The following is a 16,844-nucleotide window of genomic DNA, read 5'->3' on the forward strand; positions in this document are numbered from 1 at the left end:
GTCTATATGCATGGTGTGTGCCACTTATAAGCTGTGGTGGAGAATGGCATCCAAATCAATTTTCTATGCTAGTGTTTTTCTGTATTTTATGATAACAAAATGCTATCAGTAATTTATGTATTTTTTAAGACTAGAAATTAAGTTAATTTTTAGGTAGGTGGAGTGTGAAAGAATTTCAGCCGAGAAAAGTCTAGTTAAGGTTAGAGCACAGTGTTATAACATCAGGATCAAGGGTTCAGATCCCCGTACTGGCCAGCCACCAAAAGCAAAGCAAAGTCTAGTTAGCAGTTGGAGATGTAGGACTAAAATTTGGGAAAGCAGACACATCGTGAAAGACTACCAACATCAATTTAAATCATAGTAGCCTTAAGAAGTAAGTGTGGATAATGGAATTCATCAAAGCAGGAATTATTAATTCATTTATAATTTTTTAGTTCACTTATAATTTTTAAAATACTTGGCTGGCCAGTTAGCTCACTTGGTTAGAGCATGGTGCTGATAACATCAAGATCAAGGGTTCAAATCCCTGTACTGGTCAGCCATCAAAATACTTACGCATATTTATATATATACATATATATATATGTATATATATACACACATATATATATATGCATGGTGCTGATAACATCAAGATCAAGGGTTCAAATCCCTGTACTGGTCAGCCATCAAAATACTTACGCATATTTATATATATACATATATATATATGTATATATATACACACACATATATATATATAATTTATATGTGCCAAATATTATGCTAAGTGCTGAGGGTACTGGATTAAACTAGCTCAGCTTACTGCCCATATGGAGTTTACATTCTCATGGGGAAGGCAAACCAAGATCAAGTAAGTAATCAAAATAATCTCAAGAGTTAGTAAGTGTCTGTTATGGAAAATAATAAGGAGGTGTCCATCTTTTAGACTGAATCCTAACAGAAGACCTTTCTGAGGAGGCCACTTGTGAGCCAAGAAGCTAACAGATAAGGAACTGGCTATGGGAAGTGCCAAAAATAGCTATCTAGATACAGGAAATATCAATTGCAGAGCTTCTGAAGCATGAATGATATTATGTTCTAGGAGCTGCAATAGTTAGAGTATAGTGAGTCAGTGGTATAAGATAAGATGGAAGGAGAGGTAGATGATGTGGAACATTTGAGTTTATAAATAAATTTATTTAGTTTATTCTAATCGAAATAGGGTGCCATTGAAGGATTTTTGAATGGGGGGGTACTGTGATCCACTTCATATTTTAAGAAAAATGCCTATAAATATGGTTTGAAATAGGCAGAAGACCAGGTGTATAATCGTTGCAGTGGTTTCTATGGGAAATGATAGTAAAAATATAAAATAGGAAGATAGCTTGTAAAGAAGGAAAGCACTCATGGCTGAGTTGAAGATTGTGGATAGGGAACAAAAGCAGGAAGAGCAAGAGAGATCAAGACCTCTAGCTAGCTACAAAAGGGATAATAGATAATTATACCCTTTACAATCCCAGTAAAGAGGTGTTCGAGAGGTATGGTTAATTATACATATTACAGAGGAGAAAAAGGACAACACAAAGATCAATTAGTGATGATTTTAGGGCATTGATAACTTTAAAACATTTATTTTCAGTGTTAGTAAAGAGAGAAGCTAGAGTTTAAGGTGTTAAGAATAAAATCAATAGTGTGGAAACGGAGATGATGTGTGAAGAGGGTTCTCATGAGTTAGAAAGTTGTGTCGTTATCTGATAATTCATAGTGTGAACAGCTACCCATTTGTTTCATTCAGTGTGGTTCTTGTTTGTGGCTTAAGGCTTGCTTTGCTTTCAGTTTAATCATATGGTTTTGCTGTCATATTCCAAAAGGGATTTCAATTAAATTTCAGCTCCTTTTGAGTTTACTTTATCTCCCCTTCAGAGAAAGTTTCTAAATGAATGGTTTCAAATGATATAGTAAATTAACAAAATTAACGACATTGGACATGATGTAAGGTTGGGTTGTATGAGTGCTTCAGCACTACTATGAATTTTATTATATAGTGGGAGAATGTTTCTATTCTTGAGATAAGTTGTTCTCTCTCTCAGCATTTTCCACAGGACTAGATTTTCTTCCTAAATAAAAGAAAATGCATTTAGTTCGTGGGAAGTTTGGTAGTTCCTTTATCCCCAGCCAAATGTGAAACATTTTGCAATTGTAGAATCATAAAAAGAGAAATTTAGTTTTTACTTAGTAGAAAGCTTTTTCATATTCTTATGGGGGTATGTATAGAAAAGCTGGAATTGTTTCACGTGTTTTCCCTAAGACAATTAAAATGTTTAAACAAAAAATGGTCAGATTAAAATGTGCATATGTATTCCTGTACAAGATAATTTTGGTACAGGATGAAGGTCAAGATGTCATTATGTCTGCCTTTTCATTGCTTTCGCCCCTACTTTCTTAGGTTAATTGCATTTTTTCTTTTTAATGTATACCTAGTTCTGTCTCTATAATCCCTATATCTATTGGTCTTCAACATAAGTAACTATATGGAGGGCGGGAGAAAGATAGAACTACACTATTTAAGTTATCTTCAAAATCTGTCTTTAAAAATTCATGGGAATAAATTCAACAGGAAAGTACACAATCTGTATGAAGAAAACCATAATGTTTTGTTAAATGACATAAAACAAGATCTCAAAAATGAAAAGCTATATTATGTTCCTAGCTGGTAGGATTATAAAAATGTCAGTTCTTTCCAATGTATAAATTTTTCACAATACCAGTCATAATTCCAATGGATTTAAGAGAGTTCTGGGAGGTGAGGTGGGAACAGGAACTAAGCAAAATGATAATAAATTTTATGTACAGTTTTAAGGTTAGGTTAAAAAAAAGTCAGTATAGAATAGGTTTAGGAGCACTGACTGTGGAATCAGATTACCTGTGTCCATATATTCTGTTACTAGCTGAGCACTTTGAAAAGTTACTTAATCTCTCTGTGGTTCATTTTCCTCATCTGTAAAATAAGGATATTAGTTTCTGTCTCATGGAATTGTGGATAGAACAAGTTAATACATGTAAACCACTTATAACAGTGCCTTTTACATAGAAAATGCTTAATATATTATTTGCTGTTAGCATTATTGAAATTAGAAAAATGTTTAGAAAAAGGACCAGATGAGGGAATTTTGTTTAAATACTCAGATTAGTTGAATTAAGTTACATATTAAGTTATAACAAATTATAGATCTGCTGTAATCTGAAGTAATTGTCCTAAGAATACACAAATAGATTAGTGAAACTAAAGAATACTGAAATAGATCTTAGTATATATGAGAGCCTAAGACAGGTTTCAAAATGACATTTAAATTTAACAGGGAAATTTAGTTTATTTAACAGTGGTGGAGGCATAATTGTTTATCTAGTGGCAAAAATAAATGCCAAACAGGTTAAAGTTACAAAAGTAAGAGCAAGAGAGAGAGAAAGAAATTAGAAGAAAACGAAGAAGAGTATATTTCTGTAATCTTCAGGACAGAGATATTTGAAGGCAGTTAGAGAAACCCACAAGCCATAAAACAAAAAAAGACAAGTGTGACTTTGTAGAGATTATTAATTTCTGTCTGACAAAAGACACCACAAAGAGTCACTAACTGGGAGAAAATATTTGCGTCATTCAACAGGAGAAAGGTTACTACCCCTAGTATGTGAGAGTTCTCATAAATGGATAAGAAAGGTGAATAATAGAAAAATGGACAAAGAATAAACATAGAAAAGTCTTAGAAATACTCCACTAATTAGTAGACAGGAGGAAGCAAAATAACTATTTTTCAACCATTGGACTGGCAAAATGAAAGGGGCTTATATCATCTAGTGCTGGCAGATCTATAAGGAATCAACATTTTTATTACTGCAGTTGGAGATGTAGATTGCTATAAATAATCTTATGATTTGTCAGTATTAAGATAGATTTTGCCCTTTGACACATTATTCTCTGTCTTAAGAATTCATTCTACAGAAATAAATGTATCATTTACATAAATATATGTGTATTAATGATGTTTGTTGCAGCATTGTTCATAGTATTAAAAACCTGGAAATAATTTGAATGATCATATATAGAAAATTGACTAAATTGTGGTATGTAAATTATGTAGTCATTTATAATTAAGAAAATTATTTATGTACATATTGACTTAAAAGATACTAAAAATGGTGTTAATTGAAAAATGTCATGATCTTTCTGGTTTTAAAAAAAGCACTATTATATGAGCTTTGAAATGATATAGAAAGAAGTACAGTTAAATTTTAAGATTGCCTAACTCAGAACTGTCACATTAGAAGAAGCCAAGTATTGGAAGAGACTAGAATTTACTCTTTTTCTTTACTTTGTATACCTGTTTTTAATTTGACTTATGACAGCAAGCACATACTACTTTTTTTTAAAAAGAAAAAAAAGATAGCAAAGCACAAAGCTTAACTTCAGACTTTAAAATAATTAGTAATAGAATATGCTTGTGGTTTTTTTCTAATTGTGTTCATCTTTAGTACATGGTCATTGTAAAACTATCTACTCATACTTGTGTATTTTGTTTCACCTTAGCAATGTCTGACCGGCAGGAGAGTGCCCTTATAGAGCTAATGGTGTGTACAATTCGTCAAGCTGCTGAGGCACATCCTCCGGTGGGAAGGGGAACCGGCAAAAGAGTAAGTTACATTAGTGAGAAATCTACAAAAAAGCTTTTAGAGTAATCAACTGTCTTAAATATTCGGAAATTTTACTGATATTTGTAATCCTTAAAAATATGATATTTTTATAAATAATACAGGCTTTGGTGCTTTATCTTCATAACCTGTCTGCTATACTCAGATTCCAAAAATTGATTATTTTCTTCATGCTTACATAGTACCTGTATCTGCTTCTGTTACAGTATTTATAAAGAACTTTAAGAAATTTCAAGGGCTGGCCAGTTAGCTCAGTTGGTTAGATCATGGCCTTGTAACACCAACGTCAAGGGTTTGGTTCCCCTTACTGGCTGGCCACCCCCCATAGTAATTTTTTTTTTTTAAGAATTTTCTTTTCTCTTTTTTTAAAAGAATTTTCATATTCATATATATTAAAAGTGTATAAAGGCTCTGGAGGCAAACTGCCTAGTTTGCAAGCTCTTCTGTTTAGCAGCTGTATAATCTTTGGATAGATGAATATTTTTGTGTGTGTGTCTTAGTTTCCTTATCTTTAATATGGGACTAATAATGTAGGTATTATTTGTATTAGAGGTAGTTAAGATAATCACAGAGGGAGAGACTACTGGCTCTGTTGATATGAAGAGGTAGGCAAATACTTTCATCAAAAAAAACCTGTAAAACTGGAAAATTGTGTTAAAAACATCATATTGGGGCTCTGGAAATTCACCCGTGATTTAAAAAAAAAAAATTGTGAAGTATTTTTTCATGTAAAACTGATAGAACTTCAGGTAAAAGCAGCAGGAGTCTACACCCTTCTTTCCTGGGTTTAAAATACACACACACACACACACCCCACACACACACCCACACACACACACACACACCCACACCCACACACCCACACCCACACCCACACCCACCACAAGCTTAGTTGGTGAGATCTATAGTTTTACAAGAGTGGTACTGGCTACAAAAAAAAACAGGAAAAAAACAGCTTTGCTTTCAGAGAAAATGGATTCAATATGGACAAGTGGTGAGAACCCACAGTTTTGTTAACTAGAAGTAGCCATCTTGATAGAAACAAACAGGGAGAATCTACAGTTTTGATAATCTGAGGTTGTGGTCCCAGTTGTAAGAGTGGTAGACCAGCCAAAAACTTAACTGAAAAACCGTGGAAATGAGAAAGCCATAAAAATGCTAGATAAGCTCTCAGCACATCCATGGCTGACTGGAAAATGTTAGAGAACCCAACAGAAAGTAAAAGTCAAGCCAATCATAAGAACTGGCTGAACTTTGAATATGCTTTCTATACCACAGCAGATCATTCTCAGAGGGAAGAAGCTTTATTGATTTGAGGTATTTGAGCACAATCTCTGCCCATATCATTGGCCAACAACTAATCAATTCAAACACAGTGAGGACTCCTATGAAGAAAGGCTAAAAAACAAAAGTAAGATTTAAAATTCTGAGCAGAGATAGCAGAAGCCACACCCCATGGGGGAAACAAATTACACAGTTTAAGTTAAAGGTGTCTGTATTAGTCCTTTTCTGTTGTTTATAACAAAATACCTGGAACTGGATAATTTGTAAGAAAATGAAATTTATTGCTTACAGTTTTGGAGGCTGGAAAGTCCAAAGTCCAGGGAACACATCTGGTGAAGGCTTTTCTGGTGACAGTGCCACAGGGGTCTGACATGTCAGAATGGCGGAGCAGAGAGAGAGACTGACCCCTTCATTCACTCTCTTTTTAGAGCCACCAGAACCACTACCATTATTCTAAGAATGGATCAAGCCATTCATGAGAGCACAGTCCTCATAGTCTAATCACCTCTCCAATGCCCTACCTTTTAACTGCCACAATAGGATTTCCCACCCTCTTAACACTGCCAAAGTGGGAACTAAGCCTCCAACACATTAAACCTTTTGGGGGACACTATTTAATCCATTGTAGGTTGCTTTTGTGAAAATTAAACTTACAAAAATAAGTTAAGAAACCTAGATACTATATTATCTTAAAATGTCTACTTTTCAAGAAAAATTAGTCATTCAAAGAAACAGTAAACTGTGACCACACTTAAGGAAAAAAATCAGACAACAGAAATGGCTTCTCAGTAGGCCCAAATGTTGGATTTAGCAGACAAAGACTTCAGAGTCCGTTTTATAAATATGTTCAAAGAATTCAAAGAAAATAGGAAAACAAGAAATAGAGAACCTCAGTAAAGAAAACTAAATGAAAACTCTGGAGTTGAAAAGTACACTGCAGAAGTTTAAAATTCACTAGATGGGCTCAATAGCAGGTTTGAGATGACACAAGACAGAAACAGTGAACATGAAAATTAATAGAAATTACCCATTTTCAAGAACAGAGAGGAAAAAGGTTGAAGAAAAATGAACAACACCTCAGAAACATGTGGAACAACATAAGGTGCACTAAAATGCTTGTAATGGAAGTCCCAGAGAGAAAGAGTCATGAAAAATATTTGAAGGAATAATTACCCAAAACTATCTAAATTTGATGAAAAACATTAATTCATCAATCAAAGAAGCTTAACAAAGTTGGATAAACACAAAAGTTCCACACCTAGACACAGCATATTCACACTTGTTGAAAGACAAAAATAAAAAATCTTGAGAGCAAAAAGAGAAAAACAGTTCATGTAGAGGGTAGCAGCAATAGGATTAGCAGTTGATTTCTTAACAGAAACAGTAGAGATCAGAGGGCAGTGGAATGACATATTCACTGAAAGTGAACAAAATTGCCAAACAAGAATTATAAATTTAGTAAAATTATCTTTAAAAATGAAGATGTAATAAAACCATTTGCAGATAAACAAAAAACAAAAATAGGGAGGTGTTACTAGAAGACCTGCCTTACAAGAAATATTATAAGAATTACTTCAGTGGGCTGGCTGGTTAGCTCACCTAGTTAGAGCATGGTGCTGATAAGACCAAGGTCAAGAGTTCAGATCCCCATACCGGCCAGCCACCAAAAGAAAAAAAACAAAAAAGAAGTGCTTCAAGCCATAAGGAATATCACCAGATCTGAACTCTTATCCACAGAAAGGAATGAAGAACACCAGAGGTGGTAAATATGTGGGTGGATATAAAAGGCTTTGTATATTTGTATTTTTTTCTTTTCTTTTAGTTTCTTTAAAGGAATGTGAGATTATTGAAATCAACAATTACAGCACTGTAGTATTGGGATTATACATATATAGATGTGTCAACAATAGCACAAAAGAAGGGGAAAGGATATGGAACTATATTGGAGCAAAATTGATATACAAGGGTACTTCAAACAGTTCATGGAATGATTTGTATTATCTTTAACTTCTATGTTTCCATGAATTTTTTGAGGTACCCTCTTAATTTGCTATACTTAATTTAATATTAATCTGAAGTCAATTGTAAGTTAAAGATGTATATTGTAATCCATAGAACAATCACTCATACCTTTCAAAGAAAGAAAGAAAAAATCGAGAGGAATTATATTGGTACACTAAAAAAGATGTTTAACTCCAAAGAAAGTAAAGGCAGTAAGGGAGGAACAGAGGAAAAAATAAAGACATGAGACCTATAGACAACAAATAGCAAAATTGCTGACAATTCACCCATATCAAAAATTATATTAAATATGAATATAGGAAAGATTCTAATCAAAAGGTAAAGATTGCTACCTTTTGAATTAAAAAAAAGCAAAACCTAACTTCAGATTTAAATACATAAACATGTTGAAAGTAAAACAATAGCAAAAAGATGTACTATGCAATGAGTAACCATATGAGAGCTGGAGAGGTTATTAATATTAGACAAAAAACTTTAAGACAAGTAATGTTACTAGAAACAAAGAGGAACATTTTATAAAGATATAGGGGTCAATTTACACCTAACAATAGAACCCCCAAAATACATGAAGCAAGTGAGAGATTTGGAAGGAGAAATAAATGCTTCAACAATTAGAGGTAAAGTTTTTAATATTCCGCTCTCAATTGAGAACAACTAGACGGGGAGAAAAACATATTTTTTCTTCTGATTTCTGTTATGGCTTTTACATTTTTTTCTTATCATGAATTTTCTGTAACCTGCAAGTTAGTGCTAAAGTCTTGATCAGATCAGGTTATAGATGTTTGGCAAGAATAATTTTTTATACTTCATATTGCATGTCATATCAGAAAGGCACATAATGTTCAGTTTTCATATATTAGCCACACTGAAATTTCAGGATAACTGAATAGTTGGTAGGCAAATTTTTAGAAGCATCACTAGTTATAAATGAAGTAGGAATGGTAGGATTAAAATATTACTATTTTGTCACCCCAATGAAATCTTGATAGTGAATCTAGACAACTATCAAAAATGGCCTATAATTAGGTGGAAAGTTGATGAGGAACTTCATAATGGATAGATTGTTATGACATCATCTGAACTCAGTGACTAAACTTATTTTACACCTTGAAAGTCAGACGACCACCTTTGAAATATTCCTGGGGGGCAGAAAAGAATCTGAATGTAATCAGGCTTCTAGACCTAACTACCAATTTTCAAAATAAGAGGATAGAAGAATGCATTAAATGAGACTGCAGGGATTCAATTAGTCAAATTTAGGATGTGGAAAATGAGTAACTATTAGAGATTATAGAATCTTAAGGGATATACCAGCCTAATGTAATTGTTTGGATCCTTATTTGAACAAACTGTGAAAAGACAATTTTTGAGAAAACTATGGACTGCACATGAAATGATATTAAGGAATTGTTTAATTTTGTTGACGAAGGTTAGTTTTATTATTTTAAGTCCTGATTAAGTCCTCATCTATTAGAGACATATACTTAAATATTTGAGGGTGAAATTCTACACAAGGATTTGCCTTAAGATGCTATAAAGAAAAAAAAAATCTTAGAATTGATGAAACAAGAATGACAGTGCTAATGGTAATTGCTCTGCTTTTGAGTGTTTTTGGAATTTTCCACAATAAAAGGCTTAAAAAGTACAATGTTTCAACTTTGACTAATGGTAGTCCTATCACCTTCAGGCTAATTTCTTGTCCTTTTCATGTATCTTCTTATTTTGTGAGCACTTTCTTGCTTTCTTACAGAACAAGATGCCCAGGTTTACTTTCTACCTTTGCTGCTTGAGTAGTTACCTATTGCTATGTAACAAATTACTCCAAAATTTTAGAGGCTTAAAGCAATAAGCCTTTGTTATCTCATACAGTTTCTGTGGGTCAGAAATTTGGAAATGGCTAGCTATTCTTTTGGCTTTAGGATGTCTCATAGGATTACAGTCAAGACATTAGCCAGGGCTTTAGCATCTGAAGGTTTGGCTGGGATTACAGAGTCCACTTCTACAGTGGCTCGCTCACATCGCTGGCATGTTAGTACTGACTGTTGGTAGGAGATCATAGAGCTTCACAACATGGACCTCTAGGACTGTTTGAGTGTTCTCATGACGTGGCTGCTGACCCCAGAGTGAACAATCCAAGAGAATAAGGCAGTCACTACTGTGTCTTTTATGACCTAGCTTCAAAAAACACATAGTATCATTTGCTCAGTATCCTATTGGTTATACAAGTCAGCCTTATTCATTGTTGGAAGAGATGCTACAAGAGCATGAATACCAGGAAGTAGGGATCATTGGTGGTCGTCCTGAATTCTGAATTCCACACTACCCTATGACAGGAATCAGCCATTTTTCCAGTGAGCCATGGTTCCTTTTAATAGAGAGTGGTATTTAAAGATCAAAATCTTGGCACCAAGAATATTTATTGTTAATTGGTTATCATTTCTGCTAGGAACTTTTAGTAGACAGGTAAGAAATATATATTGATGACAGAAATATATACATTTATATATATATATATAATAAAAAATATGTATAGATGATAGAAACACATTTAAATCCTATATTCATACTGATATTTCTGACTTGAATTTAGCCTAACAGTGTTTTTACCTCTTTGATTTTATAAGTGTTTTTTCCACTTTTATTTTTTTGAAATAAGTAAAGCATTTATGTGGTTAAAGTCAAAACCATGTGAAAAGATATATTCAGAGAAATTTTACTTATATATCTCTTTCTACCCCCCATTTTTACCAGTACCCATTTTTGTTTCTGGTTTATCCTTCCATTGTTTCACTTTGCAAATATAGGTGTATGTATGCACACAGACAGATATGAGGGTACTTCAGGAAGTTCATGGAAAAATGGAATTGAAAGATAATACACATCTTTCCATGAACTTTTTGAAGACCCCTTATATATGTATTCTTATCGCCATTTCTCCTGTTCCCAGTCTTTCACAAAAGATAGCATACTTTAACATACTGTCCTTTGCCTCTCTTTTTTTATTTAACAGTGTATCCTGGTTATCATTTCGTATTATTTCAAGATCTTCATTTTCTTATGGCTCTATAGTATCCGTTATATTGATGTTCTACTGAAAGTCACCTACTGACAGTCTTTTGGATTGTTGCTAGTCTTTTCCTACTAGAATTAATGTGTAGTGAGTAATCTTGTGCATATGTCATTTCATATTTGTACCAGGTGTGTTGGTGAGATAGATTGCTAGAAGAGGGATTGCTAGGTCAAAGGAAAAATAAGTATACAATTTTGTTGAGTATTGGCAAATTCCTCCTTCATACGTGTCATGCCATTTTTGCTGTACCATCAGAAGTATTGTGAGGACTAGATGAGTTCACGTATATAGAATATCTCACAGAATGATCATTTAATCAAAGATAGCTATTTTTCTAAAATCAATATCTTTAGGTCTTTCGTACATTGTCAAATGAGTTTCAAGATTTCTCAATATCCTGACTAGATTCCTAGACATATATTTCACTTTATATGTAAGCCCTTTAATTACTTTGTACAGAACTAAACACAGTAGTTGGTAGATCATTCCAAAGTGATTATTTTATGTGCTTTAAAAGTTGAGCAGCAATCAGATAAGTGCTATTATTTCTTTCACATATTCTTAAGCGTTGGGATTTACATTTAGAAAATGGCAATTTATATTGGAATGTTTCTGTTCTATAAAACCATTCAACATTATGATGGTAAATCCCTTCCAAATAATAACAAAATGCAGAATACTTGAAAGGATTAGCTTAAACTGAGCTTGCATTTTAATATTTTATTTTTGAAATTATCTGCGTTTTAACAAGTTAGGTACAGGCTGATGCGGTGAGTGTTATCAGCTTAAAATTTGTTCCGTGACCATGGGCTATACCCTCTCTCTTGATTGGTGCCTACAGATTTATGAGCTTAGTTACAAGGAGACTCAAATATAAATGAATTCAGGGATATAATTAGTATAGCTTTAAAAATAAGTGAAAATTTATTAGCTACTGGTGGTATTAAAAAAGCTTTACTTTAAAAAGTGTATGTGTTTAACATAGGGGAAAAGACTTAATACATTGAGATTTAAACTAGGAATATTATTTTTGATTGGTTTTAATATTTTTATATTCACGATTATGATTTTATAGAAATTTCTATTTTTTTATTTAATCTAAACAAGTAGTAATTTACCTAAACTTTAGCTATTATATAAAGTAAGAGCACATGTTAGATAAAAATTTGCGTAAAACGATGTAATTATTTCAGTAGTTTAAGCTCCTCTTAAAATTCTCGGTAGCATTATATGTCAATTGTTTGTCATTTTGTTTAACATTTTAGGTTTATGAATTAGCACAACATCCTTATTTTTTTTCCATTTAAATTTATTTCTAGGTGCTAACTGCCAAAGAAAGGAAAACTCAAATTGATGATAGAAACAAATTGACTGAGCATTTTATTATCACACTTCCTATGTTACTATCAAAGGTACAGTTTCATTTACAGTTTTGTGATAATATACCACTGAGTCTGCTTTCACTCTAATAATGTAGTTATTGCTTTTTCCTTTGCTCCTTTTTCTAGTATTCTGCAGATGCAGAGAAGGTAGCAAACTTGCTACAAATCCCACAGTATTTTGATCTAGAAATCTACAGCACAGGCAGAATGGAAAAGGTGAGACACTATGAAATTGAAATTCTACTATTATAGTAGTTTCATTAACTGGATTATTTTATTTTCATGTAATTATCTAGGCTTATTTGTTTTATGACAAATGGCTAATTTTTATTTATCATTATTAATCTAAATATCACGGTTTTTCTTTTTTTCTTCCTCAGCATCTGGATGCTTTATTAAAACAGATTAAGTTTGTTGTGGAGAAACATGTAGAGTCAGATGTTCTAGAAGCCTGCAGTAAAACGTATAGCATCTTATGCAGTGAAGAGTATACCATCCAGAACAGAGTTGATATAGCCCGAAGCCAGCTGATTGATGAGTTTGTAGATCGATTCAATCATTCTGTGGAAGACCTATTGCAAGAGGTCTGTTCTAAAGTTAATGTGTATCTATAATAATTTTGGCTAACAATAAAGATAGCTGAGTGTGTAAATTGTTTCCATTTTAAAATAAGATCTAGAAGAGTTTTCTCTTTTTCTCCTTTTAAAACTTAGTAGTATTTCAATTGTGCATCCTTTAAAGATCAACCTTGGTTATGCTTTATTTTTATTTTAAAAATCTGTTTCAGAAAAACCAGATTATTTTCTTCTTTTAAGAAAAATCTTTTTAAGATCTGGTTTTTCTTAACTCATTATTTCATTCTCTAGTCTTGGGACTTAATTTGCATTTTAATGTTGCTGAATTATGATGATGTTGTTGAATAGAACATACAAATTGTGTTCTTGTAAAGGATGCCTATTCACCAGTGGTGTGCCCAAGATAGCAGCAAGCATCTCCAACTGGTTATTGTTCTAATTATTTTTGCGATCGCCGCCTCTTGGCATCTCTCCCAAATCTATGTAAGGCAATCTGGAACTGCCATATATGCTCTGATGGCCAAGCTGATAGGATTTTCTTTTTAATCCATCTAACTGATTTCTTTAAAAGCCCTTTCCCTTCTATAGAACTTTTAATTTTTTTCAGACATTATTGTGTTTTTCATTGTGATTTTCAAGCTATAGAAGTAACTGACAATCAATAAAATCTTTGAAATAATCATTAAAAATCTTTCAAATACATACCCTATTACTCAGCAACTTCAATTTCAAGGATCCTATAAAATTAATCAGAAAAATATACAAAGTTATGTTTATCACATTATTTGAAATGCAAAAATTGGTGGTCTGTGGGTGTTGGGATTGGGGGGTGTTTGGGGGTTTTTTGTTGTATTTACCTTATTTATCTACAGTGAGTATATATTATATAATAAAGAGAATTTTTAATAGACTTTAATGTGAATTTGAGGATGAGTAAAGTTATGGTGATGAGGTGATATTTATTTTTTTATTCATAGGGAGAAGAAGCTGATGATGATGATATTTACAATGTTCTTTCTACATTAAAGCGATTAACTTCTTTTCACAAGTATGTTGTTTTATGTAAAGTAGGTTAGGTAAATGACACATACTAGCCAACATATCAGACTGTCTTTGTAATGTTTGACATTCATATAACAATAGGAAATTTTAGAGAGATATTGAGATAATGGTGATGTTTTCACTTTATTCACATTTTCTCTATATGAATTACGTTTTATCATTTAATTACTTGAGATGCAAGATTTATGATTAATTTATTATTTAATGTAATGAATGTATGCTGTAAAAGTTTAATTCAATGAGTATTGTTTAGTAAGTTAGATGGGCTTATAAGTTAGAGTTTTAAAGATATAATTTTCAATTGATAGCTTTTAAAAGTGTTGTTAAATAAGCAGTAAGATTTGGGACTGGTCAGTTTGCTCAATTGGTTAGAATGTGGTGCTGATAACACCAAGGTCAAGGGTTCAGATCCCCATACCAGCCAGCTGCCAAAAAAACCAAACCAAAACAAAACAAAAAAATGAGAAATAAGATATTGGGGCTGAGTTGGGGACATGTTTGTCAAAGGATACAAAATTTCAGTTAGGAAAAATAAGTTCAAGAGATCTGATGTACAACGTGGTGACTATAGTTAACAATATATTGTGTTTTTGAAAATTGCTAAGAGAATAGATTTTAAATGTTCTCACCACAAGAAAATAAATATGTGAGATAATGCATATATTAATTAGCTCAGTTTAGTCATTCCACAATGTATACATATTTTAAAACATGCTGTACATGATAAATATATACAATTTTTATTTGTCATCTTAAGTAAATGCATAAAAGAAATAAGATTTTGAGGAAAGCTATCAAAGTTGTTCCTGCAAGCTTTTTCCCCATTGTTCTTGTTTGCTTGTTTATTATTGTGTTCTTACTGTGTAGGCAGACAGTTGGATATGAATAAGGGAAGAAGGCTCAGATCAATGAAATATATATTTTAAAATTGTAATTTGCAGATCCCTTGTAATGAAGTTACATGAAGAAAGGAAAACATACAACTTTGTTGTCAAGAGAAAGTTTGAATGTAGCTTTTACATTCATGAATACTTCAAATTTCAAAAGCAGTTTTGAAAATCTAGGCCTTTATATAGTAAATTTTTTGGAATACCATGGGGAAACAACTCTTATTTTAAAAAATATTTTATTGTTTGAAAATAAGAGTTGACAGCCAGTGTCAAATGGACTATTTTTTGTAGTAGAGCACATGAGAATTTAAAATGACACCACAAGGGGCTGGCCAGTTAGCTCACTCAGTTAGCATTCTGCCATATAACCCCAAGGTCATGGGTTCGGATTCCGTACCAGCCAGCCGCCAAACAAAATAAAATAAACTGTTTCCATGATCTCATTTGGAAGTCCTCCACCCATGTAAGTAGCTATTATACCACAGTTTTTGACTTTACCATATTTTCTTTCCCCTAGTTTTGTCTTTATTTCCATTTCGTGAATACAAATCTCTCTTTCAAAAGTACACGTGATTATATTTTTTAAAAATGTGTTTTAAAATATACTAGAAAGAAAGGTTACCCATGTATGGAATACAAACTTTGGTTGACTATGTGGTAGAAACCCTCAGTTAAAAGTGTGAAGTTTTATTGTTGATTTCTTTAATGAATTCTTAGTATCAATTCTTTTTTCCCCCTTTTTCTTTTTTCTTTCTTCTCTCTCCCTTTCTTTCTGTTTGAGCACTTGAACATTTACTTCATAAATTTTTTCATTTTTGTAAGGAAATGAAGTTATTTTATTCTTCCACTCAAACTGAGCTTAAATTTATATTTCCTTCCGTTCTAGAATAAAGTTAATACGTTTTTGTTTATTTTAGTGCTCATGATCTCACAAAATGGGATCTGTTTGGTAATTGCTACAGATTATTGAAGACTGGAATTGAACATGGAGCTATGCCAGAACAGGTATGAGTTTATTAATATTCCTCTGTGTCATTTTAGAAAGCTTTTCTGAAATCACGATTATCAAAAGCCTTTTATAAAAAGTGGTTCATAGTTTTTAAGTGCAGTCTTTGAGAATTATTGCCATAGTGATTGAACATTACTCATAGGTGTGTCATATTTTCAGATGTGTTAGAGCAGAAAGAGAATTTTTGCTGAATGTATTTTAAATTATAATATTAAGGTAAATTATATTGCTATTTTAGGAAGAATACCATTAATTACTGTAGTAGAAATTTCAAAACTTTTGGTTAATTCATCATGTAATGAAAATTTCTTTCTGATCATGGCTGTATTCAAAGGCACTGTTCTAGGTATTGATGATATTAAGCTTTAGGCATGGCTTAATTTTTATAGTAGAACCATAGTTAAGGAAGCTTGGGGGCTTTTAGTAGATTTTAGAACTTTTTGTATTCATACACAAGTTGGAGTGGAAGGGGCAGGAATTCAACAGACTTTGTATAGTCTGAAAGAAACTTTAATAGACTAGTCAACTTAATTCTGTACAAGAAAGAAAAGTTATTTTGTACATAGCAGACACTTGTGTAGACCAAAATACCAACTCCATAATTAGGTGTAGATGATTTTTAGGGATTATCTCAGTCATTCCCATGGAATGCTTAGATGATGCCTTATTACTCTAAAGCAATAAGAATATCAGTAGATTTAACTGAGTGATGATTTTATATTAAAAGTTAATCAGAAATAGTGCTTTATTATTGCTATGATTAATTCTTTTGAATTGTCTAGCACTATTCATTTACTTGATCTCTACCTAATGTAATGGTCACTCTTAAGAAAACAGATGTCCCTGATTCTGTTAGATGTTTCA

The 16,844-nt window shown here is 32.4% G+C and overlaps 1 protein-coding gene across 1 annotated transcript in view; it reads left to right on the forward strand.

The window, feature by feature from the left end:
- STAG1 (STAG1 cohesin complex component) overlaps nt 1-16,844 on the forward strand; it is a 365,558-nt gene that overhangs the window by 282,747 nt on the left and 65,967 nt on the right. The window contains exons 16-21 of the mRNA XM_063115300.1: nt 4,565-4,668; nt 12,382-12,474; nt 12,571-12,660; nt 12,825-13,028; nt 13,997-14,067; nt 15,889-15,976. Coding sequence (XP_062971370.1) covers nt 4,565-4,668; nt 12,382-12,474; nt 12,571-12,660; nt 12,825-13,028; nt 13,997-14,067; nt 15,889-15,976 — 650 coding nt within the window. The remainder of the gene's footprint in view (nt 1-4,564; nt 4,669-12,381; nt 12,475-12,570; nt 12,661-12,824; nt 13,029-13,996; nt 14,068-15,888; nt 15,977-16,844) is intronic.

Source organism: Cynocephalus volans, chromosome 11 (genome assembly GCF_027409185.1).
Source record: "Cynocephalus volans isolate mCynVol1 chromosome 11, mCynVol1.pri, whole genome shotgun sequence".
Taxonomy (NCBI): domain Eukaryota; kingdom Metazoa; phylum Chordata; class Mammalia; order Dermoptera; family Cynocephalidae; genus Cynocephalus; species Cynocephalus volans.